Source organism: Ostrinia furnacalis, unplaced genomic scaffold (genome assembly GCF_004193835.3).
Source record: "Ostrinia furnacalis isolate ACB-3 unplaced genomic scaffold, ASM419383v2 OfSCF5354, whole genome shotgun sequence".
Classification (NCBI taxonomy): Eukaryota; Metazoa; Arthropoda; class Insecta; order Lepidoptera; family Crambidae; genus Ostrinia; species Ostrinia furnacalis.
In genome coordinates, this window is record NW_021135593.1 from 42,584 (window position 1) to 69,537 (window position 26,954).

Consider the following 26,954-nt stretch of genomic DNA (forward strand, 5'->3'; position numbering starts at 1 on the left):
TGGTGTTGTTGTCATGTCACACAGTGTCAATCGGTTTATTTGCTGCCAGTTGCTGCTGATAATGTCATTTTTGTCATCACGAATAACAAGAACAATCATCTTATTTTTATAATTTTTAGTACATGTGAACTTGTGTGTGTAGTTAAAAACAGTAAATTTACGAATGGAACCAAATTGGTGATAAATGAGTGCTTGCGCTAAACGTACCGTGTTTGTTGGATTTAATATTTTATGTGGATTCTAGTGCATTTGCGCACATATGACATACTGTTTAATACGGATTAATAGTAAGTACAAACAAATCACCTTTACTTAGACTCAGCACTGCTTGGAATCAGGTGTACGTTAAGTGTTTGTATTTGTTGTTTAAGTTGTTTTTCTCTATGTGATAAAATAGGTAGGTGCTTACAATCAGGCTTATTTATTAATCAATCACGAACCTACTCGTTCATGAGTTAGTTCATGAGCTATGCTATGATACCCAACCCACAATATTATGTCATGGGTCAGGCCCCCCTAAATAATGACCATAGATACGCCAATGCATAATGTGCATCAATAAAAGTGTTCAAGTGTCTTTCTCAGCAATCACAATGCTTGTTTAAATTTCTTATTATAGTCAAAACAAACAATACTACCCTTAGAAATTTTACCCACTTATGTCTACCATAAATACAGTCCATGTTCGAATTTTAAGTTTTTGATAAGGTAGACAGAAAAATCACTTTCATTAACATGTCATTTTTTGAGGGATTGCTTTTTAGCACCTAACTTTTGTTAGGTGGATAGCTTTGCACAAGTGTACTTTGATCTGTGTCAGAAAGTCTGTTTGTATTTACAGTTCAAGAACAATTATTTATTTGTTATAAAAGAAACTGCAATCAAGTTTTATTTTGGCAATGAGAAGTAGCCTATGTCCTTCTCAGTCCAATCTAGAAATTAGATTAGTTGACAGACAAAATTTATTATATTAGTATGGATTATTACTTGAGCCTGCTTGTTCCCAATGAGTCGCATCCAAAAAAATTAACTCTTAAACAAAAATCCCATCCATTCACACCCTTACTCATTAACTTGTGTTTTCTTACTGTAAGCTTTAGATTATTATTTTAATTTTTAATGTATATTTATGTATGATTCTTTTCTTTACTTAATGTGTGTGATCAGAGGTGGATTTGCATAAAGCAATCTTAATCATTTGACAGTTCATAACATACGATAAAGTCAGTTAAATAAAGCGTTTTACAGAATAATTGTATGTTATGAACTGTCAAATGATTACGATTGCTTTACACAATTCCACCTCAGTACCAGTGCGACTGGATGGGAATTTGTTTCCCAATGTGTAACAGTGTTACTTATTTGGGTGTGGCTCATTGGGAACAAGCACTTGAGCCTGTAACTGTATCTGCACCTGTACCTATGTTCCCTATTAGGTATGCAATAAAGAATCTGAATGTCACTGCATTGCATCTGGCACACAAGTTATACAGCTTATAAATTGTGTAGAAGTTAACATAAGGATAGTTCATAAGCATATTTTCGAACCCTGTTAAAACACAAAGACAATTAACAACAATAGGTATGATTTATTTGTTTATTTATTAGATTAACTGGCAGAGAATGCCTTATTTATGACATCAAGTTTGCTTTAATATAACTACAAATTTATTTATATGGCACTGAAGATACCTAGTAGTAGTGTTTTGACGATGTGGAAATAGTACCTTCAATTGTTAATTTCAATATGGGACAAGTATTTTCATGATAGTTTCAGTCAGTTATTATTGTACCTAAATGCTGAAGCTAAGTAAAAGCCTTTATTGATCTCTGGTAGATATTTCTAAAATCTACTATTAATTTCATAACAATGGTTATGTTTGTTTGCGAACGAAACGACGCGTTGGCGGATGGAGTGGTGTGCGTTTGTACGTCGTAGCGACCCCTCGCAAGCTAGAGCGCGGGCGGGGAGCGGCGCGCACGTGCCCGGTACACGCGACTGGTGAGCGTGACCTACTATTGACTCTTAGGACGAACTCGCACTCACGTGGTGCGGAGGCGGAGATGATTCCAGATTCCGCGATTCCCTAATCAATAACTAATTAAGTAGGTGTTTCTTTAATTCATTTAATTATTTTATTTGGCTTAAATATATTTTTTACTAGACCCGATCCTCCAAAGATCAGTTGGAATTCCGTTTGAATCAATTCGTAAGGAAATGTTTCTGAAAGATACTTAGTCTTTATTATAACTGTATTCCCAGATTTTCGAAATAATTTAAAGTTAATTGCAACGATTTTTATCAGCCTTCATCCATTTTCAAAAGGCTCTAGCTAGATGTCTATCTACTTATAGAGTTTATATTATGTAGAGCTGCGGTTGGTCTTATTTATTTCATACTAGCGGCCCCGCGACTTCGTACCTACGCATGGACCCCGTGTTACCCTCTTATATTGGTGGAGTTTCGTAAAATCCATTCTTAGTGGATGTCTGCACCCTTTCAGTAGACTAATGGCCGTTTTCACCATCAATCCCTAATTTTTAAGTGACCCCTATGAAAACAAAATTCCTGTTAATGTGTTACCACAGGAGACACTTGGATTGATGGTGAAAACAGGCATAAGGGTAAAGGGCTATACTCGGCGCAGACTCATGGCAATAGAGCTATTAACGTAGCTGAGAGTATCTAGAGAATATGATGGGTTTTTGACCATTTTGAAACGCATTTTTTTTTGGCTGTGCCACCCCAACTCTGGGCTGTGAACGGGCGCCACAGAAAACAAGGTCTTTCCGACTGGTCGCGTTTAGATGAATGTAAATCTTAAAAGCCATGGTGAACTTAAATGAATTTTTTACCAGTTTCTACCTGCCCAATTTTTTTCAGATTTTTGTGATGGCTAGAAATATCCCATTCTCATTACTTTCTGAACACCCCTCGACCCTCGTATACAGCAAAGGCCACCGTAAAAGTTAGGCGTACGATATACCATAAAAGCAGCTGATTTTTATATGGGCATTTCTCNTATACCTACATTTTTGAAATTCTAATAATTCCGTAACCGAAATTATCTGAAACTTTCGGATAATCTGAAATGATTTCACATCCGTGACCGTAACCGAAACCGGTATAATATTATTCTAATATCCGTAACCGTATCCATAACCAAAACTTCATATTCTTATTATCCCTGTTACCAAGTACAAGTGCAGGCAGAGCAGGTAGTAAAGGCGCGCGCGCACGGGTGACTTTTGTCACAGTATGTCAACTACTAATTACTGTCATGGTGACAAAAGTTTCTGTGACTGACTGTACGATAGTCAGTCACAGAAACTTGAATTTTGGGCACATTAGAATAATAACACTGCACAACAAAATCGAACTTTTTTTTTGTTGCATGAGATTTTTCACTTGTTGTTTACTAATTTAGGCTCGCTGATTTTAAATATACCCTCAGATTTTTTCTAGCAGCTCTAGTTTATGAGATACAGGTACCCTCTTAAAATGTACTCTCCATTTGTCTGCTGATATCGCTATCGTCAACGTCTTACTAGTTTCTGTTTCTTTTTTTGCAATGACTTCGTCTAAAAGGACCTGTGTAAACAATCCAAATAGAATTGTCACATTTGTGGCAGATATACATTAAAAAAAACCTGTTTAAATGTGTCAGACTTCGTGAAAAATGCCCATTTGGAGTACTTTCAACGGCTGTTGGAAACAAATAACAAGCCCTGGATACCGAATATAGTGTGTAAAACGTGTGTGGAGTCTTTACGATTATGGAAAAATAACAAGAGGGATCCCTTGAACCTTATTAGTCCTATGACTTGGCGGGAACCGTCAAACCACCACGACGACTGTTATTTCTGCGTTGTAAACATAACAGGAATTAACCGCTCAAATCATTCTAAGTGGGTTTATTCTAATAGGCCGTTAGTTACTAGACCTGTCCTGCGTTCAACTGATACACTAAAACCCCAACCATGTACATCTCAGGTACTGTACTACAGTACGTCCGCATGAAAATGTTCAACGAATGGATCGTTACGAAAATTGAGTGTTGAGAAGTTAAAAAGTGAAATTTTCGATGTACCACAACTTAAAATATTAATAAACGATGTAAATTTTACTGAAAGTATGACAAACGCTAAAAAAAATGCCTGGAATGAGTTTGTTTGGTTCGTAAAAAACTTTTTGGGAAATAAGTTGTCCGTCAATTTTCCTGACCACGTCAATCAGTTAGTACTATACTTTCAGCAACTTGAATACAACATGAGCATTAAGATGTATCTCCTTCATAGCCACCTTGATCGAATTCCTGAAAATCTTGGAGATTTAAGCGAGGAGCAGTGAGAACGCTTTCATCAGGATATTTGCGCCGTAGAGGAGCGGTACCAGGGCTATTGGAGTGAAAATATGATGGCTGAATACTGTTGGATTATCCAGAATAGTAGTAGCACTCGAACTCATTCAAAAAAGTCACATAAAAGAAAGTTTTGTTCTAATTACATAGTTAAAGAAATTGTTATATGACAGGAAACCATAAAATGTTTTTTTGATAAAAATAGCTACTCTTCACATCTCAAAAAGTAGAGCTGCTAGCGAAAATCTGAGTACAGATTTGGAATCAGGGTAGAAAATGCAACTAGATCCATAAAAAACATTCCATGCAACAAAAATGCTGTTGTGCAGTGTAATTTTTAACCAAGGTAGATACAGTTAAAACCGGGATTATTTCAAAAAAAAAACAAAAATTGTCGACAATTACAGCAATAATTTACCAAGTGTTATACCATTTTGGAATCCTTATTAAATGCCCCAAATTATGACGTCACTTGCCACACTCTCGTAGTACAATTTTTTTTCAGTACAGTCAGTTTAAACTAGGCAAAATTTTTATTTTGAATTTTTTTTTGGGAATAATGTATTTTTTTCATCCAAGCTGGAGCAGCTGGTTTTGTAATTTTGATAACAATTTAGAGAAGCATTATTCAGTGTTACATAACAAAAAAAAAATTTGGAAAAAGTGAAGATTTGTGGCAACACGAGTAAAAGGACCGTCACCTGGAGTAGAATTTTTAGATTTTTTTTAAATGCCTATTATTTTGAAAATATGCCACATAGATTTTTTTTTATATTTTTCTGATAACCAGCACAACTTGCCTCAACACCCAGTTCCGGCTTGACGTTACATTACGGGACACCCTGTATATTGTATAGATATAAAGATATAAAGTATAGATTTTGATATTACTATGTCGGTTGGTGTAGTGATTCGAAACGGACTACTATAGAGAGTGGTCCCGGGTTCGTTCGATTCACGGCCGGGCAGAAATTGAAATGATGATTTTTAATCTCTGTGATGGGTCTGAGTGTTACTATGTATAATTGTATAATAGCCGTACCTAAGCTAGCACCCACTGACCTCTACAGGGTGACAGGGAAACTCGACATATTCCTTGAAAATAATTATACTAGAGTCACTCGCGTTGAAAGTGAAGTTTTTATTTGTTAAGCAGCTACCAACATCCTCTTCCTCAACTCTTCAATGTATGTCACAATAACATACACTAAGTCCTTCATGTTCTATTGCCTTTTCGATCTAAACTCTTCAATTTACAAATCAAAATGAAATTTTTGTCCTACTGCGCTCTTAGGCTGCTTTTTTTTAAAACAGCAAGGAAAGTTAAAATTTTTGCAACTTTTTAGAAAGCTTATGAATATCGCTAGTTGTTTACTAATTTGTAAGCCAACTTCTATCATGTACAGTTTGTTCTTTCCAATACCTTACGTCGAAATTCGGAAAAAATCGAAAAATAAAAATTATTGTTACTGATGACCTTTTATTTCTGAGATTATGTAGTAAGTCATGGGCAAGCACTTTTTGATATCTTATTCAGCTTTCAGAAAAGTATCAATTCAATGTTTAGAGTGGAGTAGTTTATACACAATTAATGGTTTTTGGCAACAAGTCAGAAAGGACGGTGCCAATCCATGTATGGAAGTTGGACCAAGTGCTGCCCAGAATGAAACTATAGTGCATTTTGTTCCTCAGGCCAATACTAATTTGTAAACCGGAGCGCACTGAAATCTATCCCTGGAGTTAAGAGAGAAAAAGAGTTTTATTTGGAATTATTTACATACAAAATATCATCGATGTATACCTACTATGCATAAGATTTCGCGATTTTGGCATTAAATAACACTCGCTATGTTGAACTTAACCATACTGCATCCGTACACCTTACTTTAGTACGACTTCGATATTATTTATAAGCGATCAAGCGCTGTTGCAGTAGTTTGGTTAGTTGAACGAAATTAATTATTTCCAAAATGGAGCAAGAAGTTTTAGCTTACAATAACTTCAATAAAATCGATTGTAATACACCAATAAATTGATTTTTCGCAAGGATAGAGAACTAAAACTTCTTGCTTCATTTTGGAAATAATGATTTCTGTCAACTAACCAAACTATTGCAACAGCGCTAGATCGCTTATAAAGAATGTCTAATGCCCGTTTTCACCATCAATCCCTAATTTTTAAGTGACCCCCATGAAAACAAAATGCCTGTTATGTGTTACCATAGGGGTCACTTAAAAATCAGGGATTGATGGTGAAAACAGGCATAAGTCGCACTAAAGTAAGGTGTACGGATGCAGTATGGTTAAGTTCAACATAGCGAGTGTTATTTAATGCCAAAATCACGAAATCTTATGCGTAGTACGTATACATATATCGATGATATTTTGTAAGTAAATATTTCAAAACAAAACTCTTTTTTTCTCATAACTCCAGGGATAGATTGCAGTGCGCTTCGGTTTACACGTATTGGCCTATTGATGTGCCGTTCCCGAGAACGCTCTCCCAACTGAGAATATTCTCGGGAGCGCTCCCGGGAGCGTTCTCCTAAGTGAGAAAGGTTGAGAATCATGTTTATCAAATGGAAATAAACAAACTTTCTTAAGTAAATTAGTATTAAATTAAGTCGACAGATAAGTGTATATTAAACAATACACTCTATTTGCAGTGAAAGGCTATATTCCCAGTGTTCCCGAGAATATTCTCGGGAACTTTCCCGGCAATATTCTCGGCAACTGCACCTTTATTATATTTTATTTTTTTAGTCGTGAAATGTCGTTTTAATGATATGTAAGATGACAGAAATTTCTTTTTACACGTAATAAAATAATGTAACTGTCCATTTTTTCGTTTTAAACACGCTTTTATTAGGTCGTCGTGTATGTAACTAACTATGTAATGGAATCTTAGAATCTGAATTACACGTACTTCTAAGTCTTGTATCATCATGAAACTTGACAATTATAATGTAGACTAGCTTTCCGCCCGCGGCTTCGCCCGCGTGGAATTTTGTCTGTCACAGAAAAACTTTATCGCGCGCGTCCCTGTTTCAAAAACCGGGATAAAAACTATCCTATGTTCTTTCCCGGGACTCAAACTATCTCTATGCCAAATTTCATCAAAATCGGTTGCGAGGTTTAAGCGGGAAAGCGTAACAGACAGACAGACAGACAGACAGACAGACAGACAGACAGACAGAGTTACTTTCGCATTTATAATATTAGTTGGGATGGGATTAGATGAAAATACAATATTGTGGTACCAGCTGGTCTGATGATGGGACTGGAAGGTGGCCAAAGGAATTCCTAAACGAAACGGCGGAATCACATCGAGTTTGGGGTCATTGGATTTGTCTTTTCGAGATCTTTAAGTGCTAGATAATGTCCAGGGTCCTAATGATGGAGTCAGGAGGTGGCCATAGAAACTCCTAAACGAAACGGTGGAAACTCATCGAGTTGGGTTCGTTGGATTTGTCTTTTTGAGCACTTTAATGCTAGATGATGTCCAGGATTCTGATGATTTTTGGCCTTTTAGTGCTGTTAGTAATTAAAAGCGTGTTTTTAGTTTTTTAAACTATTCTTATTTGACATTAAGGACATATTTCACAATCGCTTAGTAAGGGCCTGTTTCGCCACTTCTGGATAAGTTGTGGATAGCTTGTCTGACGGATCATTTGACACATTTTTATAGAAAATACGTGCTAGCTAGATTGATCCGACACTTACCGAATATATCCCAGACATTAGTCTGTACGAGATTAGAATGGTTCTCAAACAGCTGAAAAACAGCAAGGCACCGTAATCACGGCTGAGCTGAGGCGGAATGCCGGCATTAAAGGCTTTTCAGAAGCTGCTCGATTCCGTCATCCTCGAGGGCATAACGCCTACGGCATGGCAAAGAAGTATGGTGATACTCATCTTCAAAAAAAGCGACAAGACATTGTTGAAGAATTATAGACCCATTTCGCTTCTGAGCCATGTCTACAAGCTGTTTTCGATAGTCATTACGAATTATCACGTTAGCAGGCTCGACGACTTTCAGCCCCCCGAACAAGACGGTTTCCGAAAAGGCTTTAGTACCATAGATAGCTTTAGTACGGTCGACAGCACGTCAACGTAAACACTGCGGTATCTTACGTAGTTGCGATAGGGGCGAGTTTGCAACGAAAATGTATAGCTTGATGTGCTGTCGACTGTACAATATACGCTATGGCAGATTATATGGAAGATCAATGAGTATAATCAGCCGCTTTGCGTTTGTGAACTATGAGAAAGCCTTCGATTCGATTGAGACATGGGCAGTGCTGCAGTCTCTCCAACTGTGCCAAATTGACTATCGATACATTAAAGTGTTGAAAGGCTTGTACAAATACGCCACAGTGACAGTCCGTTTCAAGACCAGGACCCGAAACCTATTCAGCATAAATATCAACGGCGAGCACATCACCCAGACAACAGACGATATCGTAGTCATGGCCGAGATCGTGGACGATCTAGGCACAATGCTCGATGGCCTCAATAAAGTCTCTCAACGAGTGGGTCTTAAAATGAACATGGACAAGATTTAAAAATCATGTCTAAAGACCGTGTTGCACCCACTCTTCTAAAAGCTGGAGACTCTACACTCGAAGTTGTTGACAATAATGTATACCTGGGACAAACAGTCCAGTTAGGTAGGTTCAACTTCGAAAAAAGGTCAATCATCGAATCCAGCTCGGCTGGGCAGCCTTCGGGGAGCTTCACGATATTTTCACGCGGCGTCTCCGTCGCGTTGCCGCTCCGCTTTAAATCCGCTTTGAATCCGCTTGCAATCCGCTAGGGTGGCAAGGGCCTTAAAACTCAGAGGCACACTGATGTTCAAATACCATAGCCGAGTCCTAAAGCCGCGGTACGCGTTCGCCACGAAAAGAGTGAGCAAGACAGCAATATCTCACTCACACGTGTCATGCCTTGTTTATAACGACTAGTCTTAACGCCCAGTTTCGAAACATTACAAATAATATCACATAAACAACAAAATTAAAATTAAAACTAAATGTATTCTATCGAGAACACTGAGAATATTCCCGGGAGCGTTCTCGGTTCTCGAGAATATTCTCACTGGGAATATTGCCGGGAACGAGAACTTTCTCAGCGGCACATCTCTATATTGGCCTGAGGAACAAAATGCACTATGGGTTGATTCTGGGCAGCACTTGGTCCAGACCCTGGCACTATCCTTTCAGAAAAGTCGAATAATTTGGTAACCATTCAGTTTTGACTTAAACTTTTTTGGCAAAAAAGAGACAATACAACTCTGTTCTTTCTTTTACTAACTTTAAACGCTATTTTTATGAAAGCCATTTTGTTCAAAAAGTTTTCGGGAAACCTTACCGATATGTCGGAAATAGCAAGCTGACATTTAAAAAATGCTTTGTTTAGGGATGGCAAAAATAAAAGAATCCTCATTTCAATTTATGAAGTTTTTTACGCGTGACCACATAATAATAATGTGCTTGACTAGGACACTTATTAGAATGAATGTTTATTGATATAACAGGCGATGCAAGGCAAGAATAATTTTGTTTTAGAATTTATGATCCGTACAATATGATCATGCCCTGACCTCTCACTAAGCGAATAATTTATTTTCTTAATTTTAACAATTAGTTTCAGATAGAAGATGGAGTGGGTTCTACGAAGTCCGCAGATACACAGTACATTTGGCAGTCTTGGATATGCACAAGCCGATGGATATCACGTGAACGAGAATTGCAATGGTATGAAACGTGTTTTATTTATATTCTATTATATTTTTTTTAATTGGATGAATTTTGAAAGTTGTACAATTTTTGATTTATTTTTAGCTGCATTGGAAACTATTCTGCACAATATATTAACCGAAGACAAATATTTACGTACATATCGCCGAAGTATTAGTTTTGGACAAAACATTAAAAAAGATCTTATACCTCTTCTAATTTACGCTAAAGAAGACAAAACAATTGAATTACTAACTCAAGTATTAGTAAATTTAACAATACCAATAGAATGTTTACTTTCCGTGGATATGATATCGAGAACAGATTTTGGGAGACTCACGGTATTTGAAATAAATAATTTACTAGTTACAACTAAAGTTGCTTTCACTGATCACCGGGCAACTAAAGTAATAATAGATTTTTTAAAGAAAAATATGGATGTTGACCAAAAAGCAAGATTGACACCTGAACAGTGTACGAACATAAGTAATTCTTTGTTGTTACTGAGAAATATTTTGCACATACCGGAGGAAAACAGTGGTCAGAGTCCAAATTATAATGGTCCATGCCGCACAATCCAGAACCAAATTATTTGGAATATATTTAGTCAAGGCATTGACAAGATTTTGATCAAGTTGATGATAATTCCGGATGCGGTTAGTACTGTTTTTTTTATTTATTTTATTGCTACACGCTTGCATTCGTGCATATTATAATATTTTCTTATTAATATGCACATATTGTAAATGGTAAAAACGCAACCCAACCAAGAAACCTCTCAAAAGTACAAGCCCTAAACCAAAATACACCTAAGACAACAAGGTAATATATATATGTATTTCCATGTTTGTTTAATTAAAATAACTTAATATTAAGTTTTTTTGAAGTTGTTGAACAGTTAGCAAAATTTATAAAAGCGCTTTGCCTAATACTGCCCCCTAGACAAAATGCACTTTTTGATCGAATCTGTCAAAACTCCATACAAAAAAAGTCTTTTCGACTGGTTTGCGATTATAATGTGCACTTTGTCTAGACCCATTGTAGTTGCTTATGATTTTTGTGTAATGTTGTTGATTTGTCATTTTGGATTTATGGACTTAAATTTTTTTGTTTGTGTTGGTAGGTACTTTAAGTAGGTTGTTGATTTCAATCCTCGCCATATTTAGGGAGCTGACTAGCTTATTCTGATCACGAAGCAGTAAAAAAATTGACTTCGAAAAAATTTAAAACGAACTTTAATTTTAGTTAGACAAAGAAAAATACCTATTTACACTACCTACTTTACGTGGCTTGCTTCAGTAGGCTATCCTACATGATAAGCGAGCAATCCGCGTAGCTCGATGGTGCCGCAGTGTAAACGTATTGCAGTATTGTGACCCACAGCCCACAGTACGGTTGATGTCACACGGAAAATATTCGCTAAAAATTCCACTTTTGTTTGTATTTTTTTTTGGTGGATAATGCGTTTATAAGTCATAATAGATCATCTAAATAAATATGGCGAGTATTGAAATCAACACCGTGTATATGTCAACTATTTTAATTCGGAGTTTCATAAAAAACACGTAGTTATTAATTTAATTTAACAAATGTAACGATGGAACTGATTCAAAATTAATAAGCGTTGCTCCATGATGCTGATTTGATGCAATCACGGGATGCCATAAAAATGCCCGTTACGTCATTATTACAAATAAAACCGTAGGGCAAGTTACCCTCGCACTTAGACGGTTTTCTTATCGATTATGCTCGTTGTTGTCTCGTCCTCGATGATGAAAGATAACTAGTGTAGTCCCGGCTTACATCCTCTGGCGTCACACAATTTTAAAGCTAAAATAAAATATTTCTGAACGCAGTCGTACCTAGGTCCCACCCAGGGTTGCCAACTCTACGTATTTTTACGTAGATCTACGTATTTTATGCCTTCCTTGCAAACCTACGAACTTTAGTCCCAGAATCTACGTATTTTCTATCAAATTTGCAAAATAGGCTGAATGGGCATCGTTTCCTTTACTTTCGCGAAAAAGTTCGATCATGGTTCCGATCACGGTTATTTGGCATGTGGCAAAAGTCGGAACTAATGTTATTTTGACATTTCCCCTAGAAAAAATGCTGTACAGCGCCCCCCTGTAAATGTCACTGACACTTCTCTATCTACGACTGACACTATAAAAATATTTCGAACTAAGATTGTGCTTAGATTTCGAAGGTGTTGTTGTATTTCGATATTTTTCAACTTCCTTCCTTTTTTCCAACAAATATAATTATGTATAAATTTAATTTGTCTGAAAATGATACACAATAAAAGTGTACTTTACTACTTTTAGGGTAATATAAATTGTCGTTTTATTACTTTTACCTACCCCTACTCTCTTCATTTGACTCAGAAAAAAAAGTACGTAGATCTACGTATAGGTGTACCAGAATCTCATGGCAAACAAAAATATTGGAAAAGTGTGTTTTTCATATGGCAATTGTCTATGGTTTAATTGTCACCTGTCAAAGAAAATTATGAAATCTGTCAGCCGCTGCAATTTTTTTGTAATCTCTTCTTGACTATTTGTTATTTTTGGGAAAAAGTCGAAAAAGTTCAAGCAAGGCATATTGTTTTCAATGTGAATTGTAAAATAAGGCATAATTCAAAGTCGATCTTTGATTCTAAAGCGCGTCGTCGAGTTGACAGTAAGTTGGACTGAAATGTTTTGATACATTTAGTTTATTACCCAACTGTGTCAGAAGGAGGGTTGCATTGAGTTATAATGTACTACGTACTAGAGAAGACATGTCAACTAGACTGTTTCTGGCATGTAAATAGGTCCACGGACCGAAATACAATTAGTATGTGCTCAGCGGTTGCTGTGACAACACGCTTGAGTGCAGTTTTGTTTTTTGAAATATGCCATCCTATAGACGAAAATACTGTTCAAATAACTCCAGATACATATTAAGTAAAAATCAAGGAATGACTTTTTACCATTAAGTTGTACATTTATGCACTTTAAAACACTAATTTAATTTTAATTTGTTAATTACAAGGCGTCACCGCGGCGGCAGCCATTTTACGAAAATTTCAAAGAATAAAAATCGCAGACTTGACACTGACGCATAAATTAGTATACGAAAGGAAGGTTAAATACAGCAATAAAAATATTTTTTAAAAGATTATAAGCACTTTGTATTGCACAAATTACTAATAGTCCCGTCCAGCCCCTTGTGTTAAGCTAAATAAGCTTGGGTTACGGGTGGGCGGCTCACACAATAGTCGTGCGGCATCATGGATCAAACTTGTTTGAATCTTACTGCTGTTGTTCGTATGAGACTGGTTAGTTAGTAAATCACCCTAATTATNACACTAGTTATCTTTCATCATCTTCGGACGAGACAACAACTTCGCATAATTACAGTCGAACTTCACGTACAGGTAAGTTCGTTTGACTATTAATTGAATTATAAAACGTCTGTGGAAATTTAGAATGTCGTAAAGGCACAAACCGACGTTTACGGTAGACTATTACGAAATGTAAGAAATCTATCATAAGTAAAGTTTTGGCTGGCTTTATGGTAATCGGATAACATAAATGTTACGTTTATATGAAAATAACAATTGTGAACCTAGGTGGTTGTGTTTATGTTTGAAGTTAATAAATTACCAGAGATTTAAATATCTGTAAACCTGCCTATACAAATTTATTTCGTAGGTCAATTAGAATGTGATTATAACCACTTTGTGACATCATATGTATTTGATTACGATTATACTTATTGCTTTAATATTACATAATCTTTATACGTATGGCATTTTTTGCGCCACAATCGCACCTGATGTTAAGTGAAATGTTTTTTATTTATTTTTCTTTCATTAGATTTTACTTGGCTTCGTTTATTTACACGTCTGTGTGTTGGCAAACACCTTATAATAATTTAGAATGTCGAAATATTTTGTCAGTCGTAGTACTTAACAACTTCTACATTTTATGGTTTCTGAAGGGGAATGCTTTGTTTCAGTGTTCGTTTTCGCATGTGTGTGTTGTACATTCAGATATTCCAAAATTGTTCAAGAGTCGAGATGTGTGTTTTGTATTTTTTTTCCATTTCAGACTAATTGGGGTGTAACTATGGTTCAATTGATCGCATTGCTATATAAAGATCAACATGTGGTTACGTTACATAAACTTCTTAATATGTGGCTCGAGGCGTCTCTATCCGAAAGTTCAGAGGATAATGAGAGTAACACTTCTCCTCCAGATAGAGGTTGGTTCTAGTTGTAGCTCAGTAACCGAATACGTTCTTCTTTTTGTTCAACCAAAAGGCTTATTAAAAATGATGAGAAATACAATAAATTACTCCATTTTAGACAAAATCATTTTATAATTAACCTTTTTATTTATTTATTCTCCGATCTCATTTAAGGTAGACTTACATTTTCGGCTAATGATATTTTTGAAATACATTAAAAAAATGTCAGTCGACAGCACTTCAATCTACGATGCCACAGTGCTTAGCTTGACGTCCTGTTGTCTGTGGCAATTTTTTTTAGTAATATTTTTGTCTAACGCCCTAGGCAGTGAAGATTCATCACCGATGTTGACGTCAGATCCTACATCCGACTCTTCCGATACCGGCGGAAGTGGAAAAAGCAATGATGAGCCAAATGGAAATTCTGGTAGCGATGATTGGAATGGCTCTTCAGTGACGAACAACAACAACAATGAAAACGCAAACGAGCCATTTAAACCACCTAACTCTAAACAGCACAATGCAAACTCTTTTAAAAAAAATAACCGTGAAAAATCTGTTAATAATAACCCTGAGGTGTGTGTGACTCTATTAATTTATAGCCTGACCAGGAACATAAAAACCCTCGCCATGTTGCGGAAAACTAATGGTACTAATTTCTTTTAATGGCAACAGTAACTGAAAACTTCATTGACATGTCACCTTGCATGTCAGTCTATTGCTGTCAAAGTGTAAACAAACTTTATTTTAAATGTGCGCAATTGGTTTTATGAATTAAATTGCTAAAATATTTTTATAGTCGTGAAAGAAAAGTGGTTCACAATGTGTTAAAGTATTTGTCGAAGAGAAATACTAAGGGTTCGGACAATATTTTCATTGATTAATGTTTCCGACAAAGGTTGTCAAATTGACTGACATGTTTATCGTATAGTACAGTCCACTATGAAAATTAGCTGTGGTTTGTTTCAACTACCTATTTTAAATTTTTTTGTCACTTTCTAAGTGTTGAATTTTATGGGATTGGGAAAGAAGTACCGAGTTTGAAGCGTTCATGAGCAGACATTGCAGTTGAATATTCAAGTTCTGAATTTGATTATTGATGAATAATAAAATAAATTCTTCTAGCTCGATTGATGGTTTCATTTAATTTATTTAAATCAGGTTACCTATAATAATATTTTTTCGTTAATTTATGAAAATATCAAATTAGCCCGTAATCCTGAATCCTGATACATAAAGTTAGCCTATTAATTTAACACAGGTACGACTGTACTCAGTGTTGCACTATCAAATGCAATTAACGCGCCTCTATGCCAGGGTTTTTATGTTCCTGGTCAGGCTATAAATGAATACCGTTCTTTTATTCATACAATCCTGGAGGTTTTGATGTAATTTTTTTACAGAATGAAGCCATGAATTGTGATTCCGGTAATCAATCTGAACAGAACAAAAGCAGTGATCAAGGGTCTTCTTGTAACAAAGAAAAGAAAACCATTATATCTGAAAATTCTGATTGTGGATATGGAACACAGATAGAGAACCAAGAGTCTATTTCAACATCCAGTAATGAAGACGAGTTGCCAACCAAGAAACCCGTTCATCAGAAGCCCCATAACTCAAAGCAAAGAATAAACAATAAGGGGCGAACTGGAATAACGTTACAAGAACGAAAGAGAAAGAAAATAGTAAAAAGAGGAAAGGCAAACGTGTAAGTTACCACCTAAAAATAATTAAAACCCAACATAATAATAATATGCACTAAATCGAGCATGTTCTTATGCGTGTCTTTTCTTTTTCAGTATGAATGTGCAAGGCCTGTTGCATAAGACTCCAACTGATGACGATATATCTAACATATTGAAAGAATTTACTGTAGATTTCCTTTTGAAGGGATATAATTCCTTGGTTCAGACTCTCCACACTCAAATTCTTACAAACTTGCAGTTGGAAATCGATACTTCGCATTTTTTCTGGCTTGTGACGTATTTTCTTAAATTTGCGACTCAAATTGAGTTGGACTTGGAACACGTTTGCTCTGTGCTTTCGTTTGATATAGTGACGTATTTGACTGCGGAAGGCGTTAATCTGTGTGAGCAGTTTGAACTGGCTATCAAATTGGACGGAAATGATCTGAAGCCTAGCATACGGAGATTGCACTTGGTAAATTAAGTGATTGTTTACCTATGTCAAGTGTTCGATTACATAACAAACCACGTGTTTGCGATCACGTTTTATGTGTCTGACGTACATCAACGTGCGTTGTAGTGGCCGGTGTCCTTCTTGCTTGCAATGCCATTATTATTTTGCAGTGTTACGCATTGTCGTATGTTGATTGGCGTTAATTATGTTGGAAAAAATATACAAGGTGTCAAGCAGTGAACAGAAAATCGAGCAACTTCATAGATTTTTTTTCAGTGTTCAAGTTATAATTAACGATTTTAATGCTTGTTTCGAAGCTCAGTTCATAGAACTTTAATATACCTACTTACTTAATTATTTTACCTAAGTACAGTTGATAGCACATCAGAATGCTTTTTCAAAGTAGCGTCTATTTCAACTTTACAAGATGTCACAGTTTCAAAAATCGTAGGCTTTCACGAAGGTGATAATAAGGCTAGAGGTGTTCTATCGCCGAATCACCACTTGGACACTGCTATTCGAAACACCCTATTACGAGTATTTCAAGCGGGAAAGGCTCGAATGCTGCACTTAGCACTTAAATCCTTACATAAAATGTTTCTATCGAGTACACACATATTATGTGTAATAATTTTGTGCACTGACTTGTCTAATTTATATTAGGCCAATTTTTACCGTATTCTTAAGATGATTTGTTTAATAGGTTGTAACTGCTATCCGGGAGTTTGTACAAGCCATTGAAGTATACAAGAAGTTCACACACATGTGTAAGGATGATCAAGATGCTCTTATTCAATTGCAAATTAAAATGTGTGAAACTGAAGAGCTTCGTTCTTTATTGGTTCTACTACTACGACATTATAATCCCAAGTATCATACAAAACAGTACCTACAGGTAATATTCATTTCATAATACCTTTGTAAATTGACTTATTTTTCTTATTATAATATTTCTTTGTATCTTTTCAGGACATCGTGGTAACAAATCATATCTTATTAACATTTATAGATAATGTTATGAAGTTGCCAGAGTACAATGGATCCACTAACATGCCCGATCATATTAAACAGTAAGTTTCTTAATTATTAAAAACTAGCGGCCGCCCGCGACTTCGTACGCGTGGATCCCGTTTTACCCCCTTCATCTATCTTACACGGTTAAGATTTTTTCATACAAATGTTTTTTCCCGCTAACTCCCGTTCCCGTGGGAATTTTGCAATATCCTGTTGTAACTAAGCTTTAAGTTTACTAAGGTACCTGCATGCCAAATTTCAACCGTCTAACTTAAGCAGTTTAGATTTTTCATACAAAAAGATTTTCCCGCTAATTCCCGGTCCTGTGGGAATTCCTAAGTATCCTATAACCTGCCCAGGAGTATGAAGAATAATTGTACCAAGTTTCGTTAAAATCCGTCGAGTAGTTTTTGTTTCTATAAGGAACATACAGACAGACAGACAGACAGACAGACAGACAGACAGACAGACAGACAGACAGACAAAAATTTTACTGATTGCATTTTTGGCATCAGTATCGATCACTAATCACCCCCTGATAGTTATTTTGAAAATATATTTCATGTACAGAATTGACCTCTCTACAGATTTATTATAAGTATAGATTAATGTTGCTGGCTGTTTTCTTCAATAACTTGCTAACTTTTATACAAATAATGAGGATAAAAGTGTGTTGTGGGCATTAAAATCAGCCAATAAAATATTCAAAAATTGAATCTCATAATTCAAAAAACATTTCGCGCATATTTGGTACGAAACGTGCTTCTTATAATTCTAACAAATTTAAATTCTGTTCAGGGCCAAACTGTGTAAATCCTGAGAGTCTGTTCAAATCGTCATTCCACTCCGATATTAGGTGACGGTTCTCGACCATCTCTCAGGGTGGGCTCAAAACATTGATTTTTATTTATTTTTCAAATAGATTTGCCACCACAGAAGTAATGCATCAATATGGTTTGCTGCTAGAAGATTACACAGCTAATGGTGAATTTGTGAATGATTGCATTTTCACAATAATGCACCATGTCGGCGGAGAACTAGAAAGTCTAATTACTCTTTTTCAACCAAAGATATTAAAAACGTTTACCTCTATCTGGAAATCAGAATTTGAAATATGTGATGTAAGTAAAAAACAACACTGCCTTACTTATGCTTATTTAAATAAGGCAGCCGTGTAATTGCGTATATTGTAGCACTTTTTAACTGGCGTAATGCGTCAGCGCATATTGATATGCGTTAACATCAGAGTTTCAATGTATCCACTTGTTAGTTGTAGATATTGTCAATGTGGTGAATTATTCATGTGTTATATTGTGTTGCGATTTATGGAAAGGACCCGACAATCGAGAAAACGATCGCAACAAAGTCAGTGATAGCTTTATACTTAACATTCATTGTAGACTAGCTTCTCAGTTAACTACACTGATGTTAAGGAAATTTAGAATATCTAGTTAATAATAAACTGCTGAACCGTCAAACCGTCCTTTACACCCTGTTTAATGCTATATTAAATCCAGTGTTGATATCAGCACAAGTTTTGCTTAATTGGTTTCAATGGTCAGACTATGTACAATTAAAATGACTTTGTATGACATACAAACTTGTAGGATTCTTTTTCATTATTAAACTTTGAAAACCATGTGATAAATATTCTTTTAATACATTTTAGGACTGGTCTGATCTCATAGAGTACATTATAAATACGTTCTTGAAGAAACCTCATACGTTACAAAGTGTTTCCAATTTCCGCTTGGATACGGAGAACTTTGACGATGACAAAATTTTTGTAAAGCCTCTGGCGCCTACAAACGCCAACAAAAATGAAACCACCGAAGCTGATGCTAAGAAGAAAACGAACGGTGGGAATAATGATTCGTCGAAAGACAGGTGGGTTGACTTATGCTTATATTCAGTCTTTATTTTTTATAGCTACTAGCGGCCGCCCGCGACTTCGTACGCGTGGATCCCGTTTTACCCCCTTTTCCCGAGTTTTCTTTGCTATAAACCTCACGGAGCCCGAGACCTTTCCAACGAATGCAAAACCGTGGAAATCGGTTCGTGCGTTCTGGAGTTATAGCGTCAGGGAGGAAAACCCGACTTATTTTTATATAGTAGATAGATAGTAATTTTGAGGTCAGAAATAAATAATTCTTAGTTAATATGATTTTTTTTCAATTAAAATTCGAAAACTTATCTTAAAACGTGAATAGACTTATAAAATTACGAGTTCTTAAATTACTTAGTCTGAAATTAAATTATATAACTGAATATATCCGAAAACACTCGTTAATTGTAACTTTAGTTCATGCAGACATGCTTTTTTTAGTTTTAGCAGTTAAAAGATATTTAATATTTCATAATTATTTATTTCAGATGGACTGATGATGAGTTGTCATCTTTGAATTGGAATTATATGCAATGCAGTGCATTCTCCGATGCTATCGGAGAGCTTGTCAAGATGTTCAAAGAAGATGGAGTAGTCAAGACGAGAGAATCCATTATCAAAGAATTGTTAAAGCAGAACTTGATAGACAAAGAAGAATTTGACAAACTTACTAAAGGAGAAAATGAAAGAAGTGCTAAAACGTTACAAATGAACAAAGAATTAAGAGAAGATGAAATAACTAAACTTTGTGAACAGCTGACACAAGAAGGAAATCTAAAATTCCTAGAATGGGTCCAGAAAGTCTTACTGGAGACTTGTTTCGCTAAGATTTATGTTGAGAAAAGGTCAAAGATATGCCGAAAAGATAATACTACGAAAATGGATTTCATATTGCAGACTATTAAGAAAAAGTTTGACGATTTGCCTGTTATATCTCCTGTTTCATATCATTCATTGTGTAAGTACGGACTTCATGAATTGCATTCCTTGTGTTTCTAGAACACAATTTTTGTGGATAGAGTCTAAAAATATTTATTTTTTTCAGTGCTCAATCAGTCTGTGCCACTAGTTCCGTGGAATTGTGAGCAAGCATCGATTTGTAAAGATCTGAAGTTTTTACAGTTGCTGCATAAGCTTGGTTTTAACATGCCCGTCGATTCCGGGAAGGTTTTTATTCGTATACCTCATTTCTGGTCTGCTGATATTCTGTATGAGATTGCGAGTAAAATTTTGTATGTCGACCAAAGTAAGTTTTATAATTATTATTTATAATAACATTCCTTTGTTTTATCCTAGTATGTAATAAAAAATAAAATTCGGTCAAGTAAACAGTGCTACTACTAAGAACGATTTTTGAAACCCTTTATTGATTTCGATTCGATTGTAGTTTATACGATGAAATTAAATATATTTATTTGTTTATTAAATTGTTATTTTGTTATTCTTGCAGGTAAATTAAAGTTTTCAATCAATGATATAGCAAATAGCAGTGACGTGCAAAAGTTGCAGCCAAACAGTCAAATGATGATGGCTAAAGAACTCACGAAAGATGTCACCATGATTGTAACAAGCGAAAGCGTCTACCAGATACACAAACAAAAACAATTTGCTGCCATGGTTAATTTCACTCCAATGTAAGTATGCAATTTTTAAGTACAAACTAGCTATAAGTTGTGATAGGTGAATAGGTGTTATTTTGCAACAAAAAATCATGTGTTGTCGTCTATCTATAGATACTATTTCGTACTAAAAATATTATACTTATTGTTTTATTACTTGTTCCAGGCCCGGTTCGTCCTTCAACACGGAAGCAAACGATAATATGAACAAATCAAATTGGTTTGAACTTGTACAAAAGTCACAAGAGTACAAATTAAATTTAAACCTTGACGAGTGAGTTTTTTTATATTTTATATCGGTATCTTATAAAATACGTCACAAAAGGAAAATAATATGGACTAGTCAAAATGGCACTTTTAGAATTAATCTTCATCAGCCTTGAAAGCTGACATCACTAATTCACTACATATTGTAAAGATGTGATTATTGAGAACTCTGCTATTATACCCGCGCATGATAAGGTTAATTAAGGATGGGTAGCTTAGAGTCATTGGACGATATTCTATTTGCTTGGTGACCGGACTTTACAAAAATCATCATCATCATCTCAGCCATAGGACGTCCACTGCTGAACATAGGCCTCCCCCAATGCTTTCCATGCTGCCCGGTTGGTATCGCCCTGCGTCCAGCGTCTTCCTGCTACCTTTATGATGTCGTCGGTCCACCTTGTGGGTCTCACCCTGCGTTTTCCGCTACGCGGCCATCCGCTCCAGAACCTTGCTGCCCCATCGGCCGTCAGTTCTGCGTACTATGTGCCCTGCCCATTGCCACTTTAGCTTGCTAATCCGTCGGGCTATGTCAGCGACTTTAGTTCGTTTACGGATTTCCTCATTTCTGATTCGATCTCGTAAAGAAACACCGAGCATAGCCCTCTCCATAGCACGCTGTGCAACTATAGTGAGAGGCCACGTTTCTGAACCATAACGCCCAGAACAGACGGAACTTGAAACTTGAAACTTTCAAACTGGTCGCGTCATGTGTGGTCCCTCAACGGACGCTATGGCAGAAACTTAGATGCAACTCAAAAGTAACTAGCAGTTGCAGTTTCGTTGCAGTTGCGTTTCACCGTCTGTGCTGGGCCTAAGTCATAACATTTACAAAAATACTTACACTTAATAACATGTTTAATTTCGTCGTTCCAGGAGCATACTGAAGGACGCAGACGAAGGCGGCTCGGATGTGGTGATGGCGGAGGCGGCGGCGCCGGCGCCCGCGCCCGCTCTGCTGGCGCCCGCGTTGCCGCTGCCGTCGCCCGCGCTGCCCGCCGCGCTGGCCGTCAAGCAGGACTTCGCCGCGAGCGTGGCAGACACCGAGTTCTATAACAACAGGTAAAGATCAAATAAGACGCGTCCCACCATAGGCTAGTTTTCTAAAAAAAAAAATATATCTAAAAAATATGGGACACGTATTTTTTTAATTGTCGATCAAATAAATAATTACAATGTTATGGTGCGTTGAAGTTCCGCGCGACGTCACAAAGTGCTGCGCTTTATAGCCGTCACGCTTATACGCTCATTGACGTCACGGGGCTATTTTTTTTTTAACTTTGGCGCGCTTTCTCTTTAAACTTTCATTAGTTTGAAAAAGTGAAAAATACGTGTCGAGTATTTTTTGATAAGTTAACCGAGTTAACTGACGGACTAATTAAAACTAGTTTTTTTACCCAAATACACCCCTATTCTTCCGTTAATTTTTGAGTGTCGGTACACGGTAAATTATCCATGAGTGCACACGCACACTACATGACTTGTGACATGACGCTCGGTTTGCTCGGATCAAACTCCTCGCACCCCGCGCTTCCCTCGACCAAAAATTGTAAATGTATAATTTAAGAATAGCTCGTCTTACGTCTCGTGGTCTGTTTTCTTGAAGAAAAACTTTACAGATACAATTTTAAGATATTTTTATACTCTCGTTAATAATTTTAGGATTTACTTACTAGGTACTTAGGATAGGATGATAGGACTGAGAGTTCATTGCAGTTAGTATCATAAGTTTTCGTCTTAGATAAATGCTAATGTGTGTTTAATATAATCTATTCCTTTATTTCAGCGTGTGTGAGACGGCTTCAGTGGCCTCTGACCTAACCAGAATGTACGTGTCAGATGAAGACGAAAAGCCAGAAGTGTTGATACGCCCGATCATAAATGTGAAGCCTAAACCTGCAGACGACTCCAGCGACACAGAAATCAGGAGTCCCGGTAAACGGCCACGAATTAAATATTCACCACCATTATAAATGTGCGTGCCACTTTAGAATATACTAAAACAATATAAACAATGGCTACGTATTACGTAATATATTTTATAATAAAAATCGATGTAAGTATGTGTTTAAAGTAAGCATTTTATACCAACTCGTTTAGTTGAGATCTTATCGCTGAGGTCCTGTCACTTACACAAATTATACTAAGGCGCAAAATTAGTATGATTTATGTTGAATCAAAAAATAAAATGTAATGTATAAAGTACTGGATAACCTGAACCAGAGTTGAATTTTGTATTCAAAGTATTTTCCAAGCATAAAAAACTTTCATAATGAGGATCTTATTATAAAGCAAGAATATAGCTTAGCCAGAAAAACTAATATCATCAGACAATATTAATACAGGGTACCCAGTGATAGATACATTAATTAATTATTAAAATATGGTCAAGAATAAATGATATTTTCTTATACAGGCTGTATGGCCATCGCAATTATTATGATAGGAGGAGGACTATTCATGTTAATATATTTTTGATAAGACTCGATATTTTATCGATCGAATTACCACGTCGCGTGACGGTTGAAATATGGTCAATACATAGAGCGTTAGGGAAAATCGCCGACTTGATCTCATTTATATCCATAGTTTCTGAGGTAATAATCTAATAATAACTAGAACAAGCCATAAAACAAATACAATGAATTATATTTATAAAAGAAAGACGTCGCTCAATATTCTCTATACAACGCACGTTTTTTATTACCAGAACTATAATTTTTAGTCTTTTATAAACCCGTAGCGTGTAAAGTCTTCATAATTTATGCTTCATATCATCAGTATTTTAATCTATTATACTTAAAAAATATGAACTTACTATTTTCTTGATTAGAAATCAATTATGGCCTAATTATGCCTTGGTTTCACATTTTCATAAAATGACCTGCGAATTAATGTTCTTTTCCTTTAAAATTTATGTAACTTGATATTTTGTGATATCCATAAGCAACGAAACGACGAGAGATAAGCACTGTGAAGAGTGCTGCTGGCTTAATATTATTAATTGTATTTTTTTCTGATTAATGCAATAAAATTCCATTTTCATATTTGATTTTAAGGTTATTTATAACTGGATTGTTTCTTTATACTTCTCACGAAGTACATACCCACCGTCGTTATAATATGTCTCGGCAAAGACCATAAAAAATTACCTATCGCAGGCGAAAGGTAGATATAGTGATTGCTTGAATAGTTCCCATATTATATAAGTTAGGTTTAATGCATAAAATTAAGTACCTATATAAGTCTTAAGTTTCAAAATTATACAAATTATTTTAAATGTTACATTTTTGTGTTTTTTATATTATTCGTTTATTGTACTGCTGTTATTAATTTTATTCCAATTTAAATCAGCTCCATACTCTGTAATGATAAAAACAACAAAAGTTCTGCAAAAAGCAAAAAAGGAAACCTAAAAGTAACCTATGAAAGTAATAGATAAAAACTACAAAATTTATAGTGTGGAAGTGGTGCACTTCGTTTTTAAATGTCTCTTGAGAATATCTTTTATTAGTTGTATTTGAAATAAGTAAATGTTTATTTGGAGTATCTAGTTAAGGTGTGATAATCAAAAAAATATAATTATGTGTATGTTGGAAATAAATAGATTTTATAAACAATCTTTTATTAATAAATTACCATTACTTACATACAAAATTAACAATATTACATAAGTACACATCTAGTAACAAAAAAGCAATTGGGTATCGGTTTTTGTTTCATAAAGTTTTGGTAACTTAAATTCAGTCTAACATGCATTATAAGTTAGACTCAGGTACACAGAGGACAACGGATCTACAGATTTTACTCAGTGGTAGTTATAACTGTTGGAACTGCCTGAATCACCGCTAGGCTGATGTTTATTAAAGTATTCCTTTATGGCTTGATCATAACTCTTTGACTCATCAGAGTCATTCCCGAGATTGCTGTCTGAATTGCCAGAATGTCCGTAGTAACTGCTGGCTGGCGAATCATAATGACTTATCGGTGAGCCTCCGTAAGAATCTTCGCCATAATTTTGGCCCTGTCTTGAGTGTGCCCCTTCGAAGGAATGTCCTTCAGGCGCATAAGAGTTTTCTCCGTTCGACCACGAATCTTCCTGGACCTGGTAAGCTTTGCCTTCATCGCCACCTTCGTGCTGGTGTCCAGATTTGGGTGAAACGATATGAGGTACCTTAATTATCTGTGGGACCGGCACGGGGTAAGGTTTGGCCACGTGAACAGGATAAGGCACCTTTTCTCGTACCTTCACGGGATATGGCACTGGTACTTTAACAGCAATGGTTTTCGTGATTTTGATCACCTTCACGGGTGTTTCAGGTATCTCTACATGTTGTCCAAGGTCTTGCAGTTCGGTATCGTAGCCTTCTACAGGAATGATGTGGGACTGGTGGTGCGATGCTACGCAGTAATATGTGCAGCATAGTAATATTATTAATTTCTGTAAAAAAAAACGATGTTATGTAAGTACATACCTAACATATTAATAACATAACAATTAATAGGTATTACATTATTTTGCATGAATTCATGAAATAGGTACTGAAATTGTATATACAGAGGGTGTGGGAAAAACACGAGGAAATATCCTAAAATGATAATGTATGAGTTGAGATCAATTGACAATTTAATAGTTAACAATAAAACTGTGACACAAATTAATATTGTTATGTAAAATGTAGCGCAACACACTGACGTAAGAAATCTTTTTCTGCAAGCTAGAAAGAAAAAAAGCACGATTCCGGTATTATAAAACTTAATGTACGCTGCGCTGATGTTACATAAGTATTGGTCGTTCTAGTTACTTCGAAGTCTCCAACAAAACAAAAAAATGTTAAAAGCTAGAGCAATGTTTTACTAACCGGAACTTCCATTGTGTCGTGGGTGAGCGTACGTCCACGGCGCCTTAAAGAAATGTTCGAGTGACAAGTGTAAGTATTGAGAGCCTTTTATATGGCGCATTCTCTTCAGGCGAGAGACTGGCTGCCGCACACTGGCCAATTACTTTCCTCTGCAGTCACTTGCGACCTGACAGCGGCGGGGATTGCACTCAAGTTGTTTACTTCCGGCGCCTCCAGCAGTAACCAAACATATATTTTAGGCTTTCAAGATTTAATACCTACTTATCTAATTAAACAGTAACTTATGCTTGTATAAACTATAAACATTCATTACATTGCCCGCCTCGATAAAAACAAGCTTGAATAGTACTTGCTAAGTAATTTAAATGTTATTACATATACAAATTATGATAAATAGGCCTACTTTATTTAGGTACCTATAAGAAAAAGTCCTTCAATTAGTACAAGAAAGAATTTAATTAGTTTAGCTTAATTATCGTCGCGGGCAATGTAAGGTGGTAAGTATTCTTTGTTTTTGGAAATATGCAATTTACAGCTTTAACATCCTGATTTCGTAAGAATCTGTTTTCTTCAGTTAGCGTCTGGGTTTCCCGGTTTCTAGGTGGGATTGTCTGGAAGAGATCGCTTCCTAGCGATAAGACCGCCTGATGGTGCCGTTTCGATCTACATACTAGTTTTCATTTAGGTATGTCTGTATATTCTGTTTATGTATGTAGGTATTTGGTGTAGTGGTTCGAAAAGGACTACTATTCCGGAGGTAGCGGGTTCGATTCCCGCACAGTACAAACATTTGTGTGCATGAACATATTTGTTTGTATTGGACTGGGTGTTTTC

General features: G+C 35.9%; 2 protein-coding genes across 2 annotated transcripts; one reads left to right on the forward strand and one right to left on the reverse strand.

The window, feature by feature from the left end:
* On the forward strand, positions 1 to 24,811 carry tim (timeless). The gene is made up of 17 exons (XM_028315866.1): positions 1 to 287; positions 10,007 to 10,116; positions 10,204 to 10,754; positions 14,196 to 14,349; positions 14,660 to 14,910; positions 15,738 to 16,042; positions 16,134 to 16,494; positions 17,177 to 17,368; positions 17,443 to 17,543; positions 18,410 to 18,608; positions 19,157 to 19,374; positions 19,861 to 20,330; positions 20,418 to 20,618; positions 20,823 to 21,006; positions 21,158 to 21,265; positions 22,135 to 22,320; positions 23,045 to 24,811. Exons 2-17 carry the CDS (start codon positions 10,020 to 10,022, stop codon positions 23,229 to 23,231), a joined length of 3,765 nt encoding a protein of 1,254 aa, XP_028171667.1. The 5' UTR covers positions 1 to 287; positions 10,007 to 10,019; the 3' UTR covers positions 23,232 to 24,811.
* Positions 24,356 to 26,349, reverse strand: LOC114360974 (uncharacterized). Its single transcript, XM_028315867.1, has 2 exons — positions 26,121 to 26,349; positions 24,356 to 25,699 (listed from the first exon to the last, which is right to left on the reverse strand). Exons 1-2 carry the CDS (start codon positions 26,130 to 26,132, stop codon positions 25,067 to 25,069), a joined length of 645 nt encoding a protein of 214 aa, XP_028171668.1. The 5' UTR covers positions 26,133 to 26,349; the 3' UTR covers positions 24,356 to 25,066.
* Positions 26,350 to 26,954: the final 605 nt, after the last annotated feature.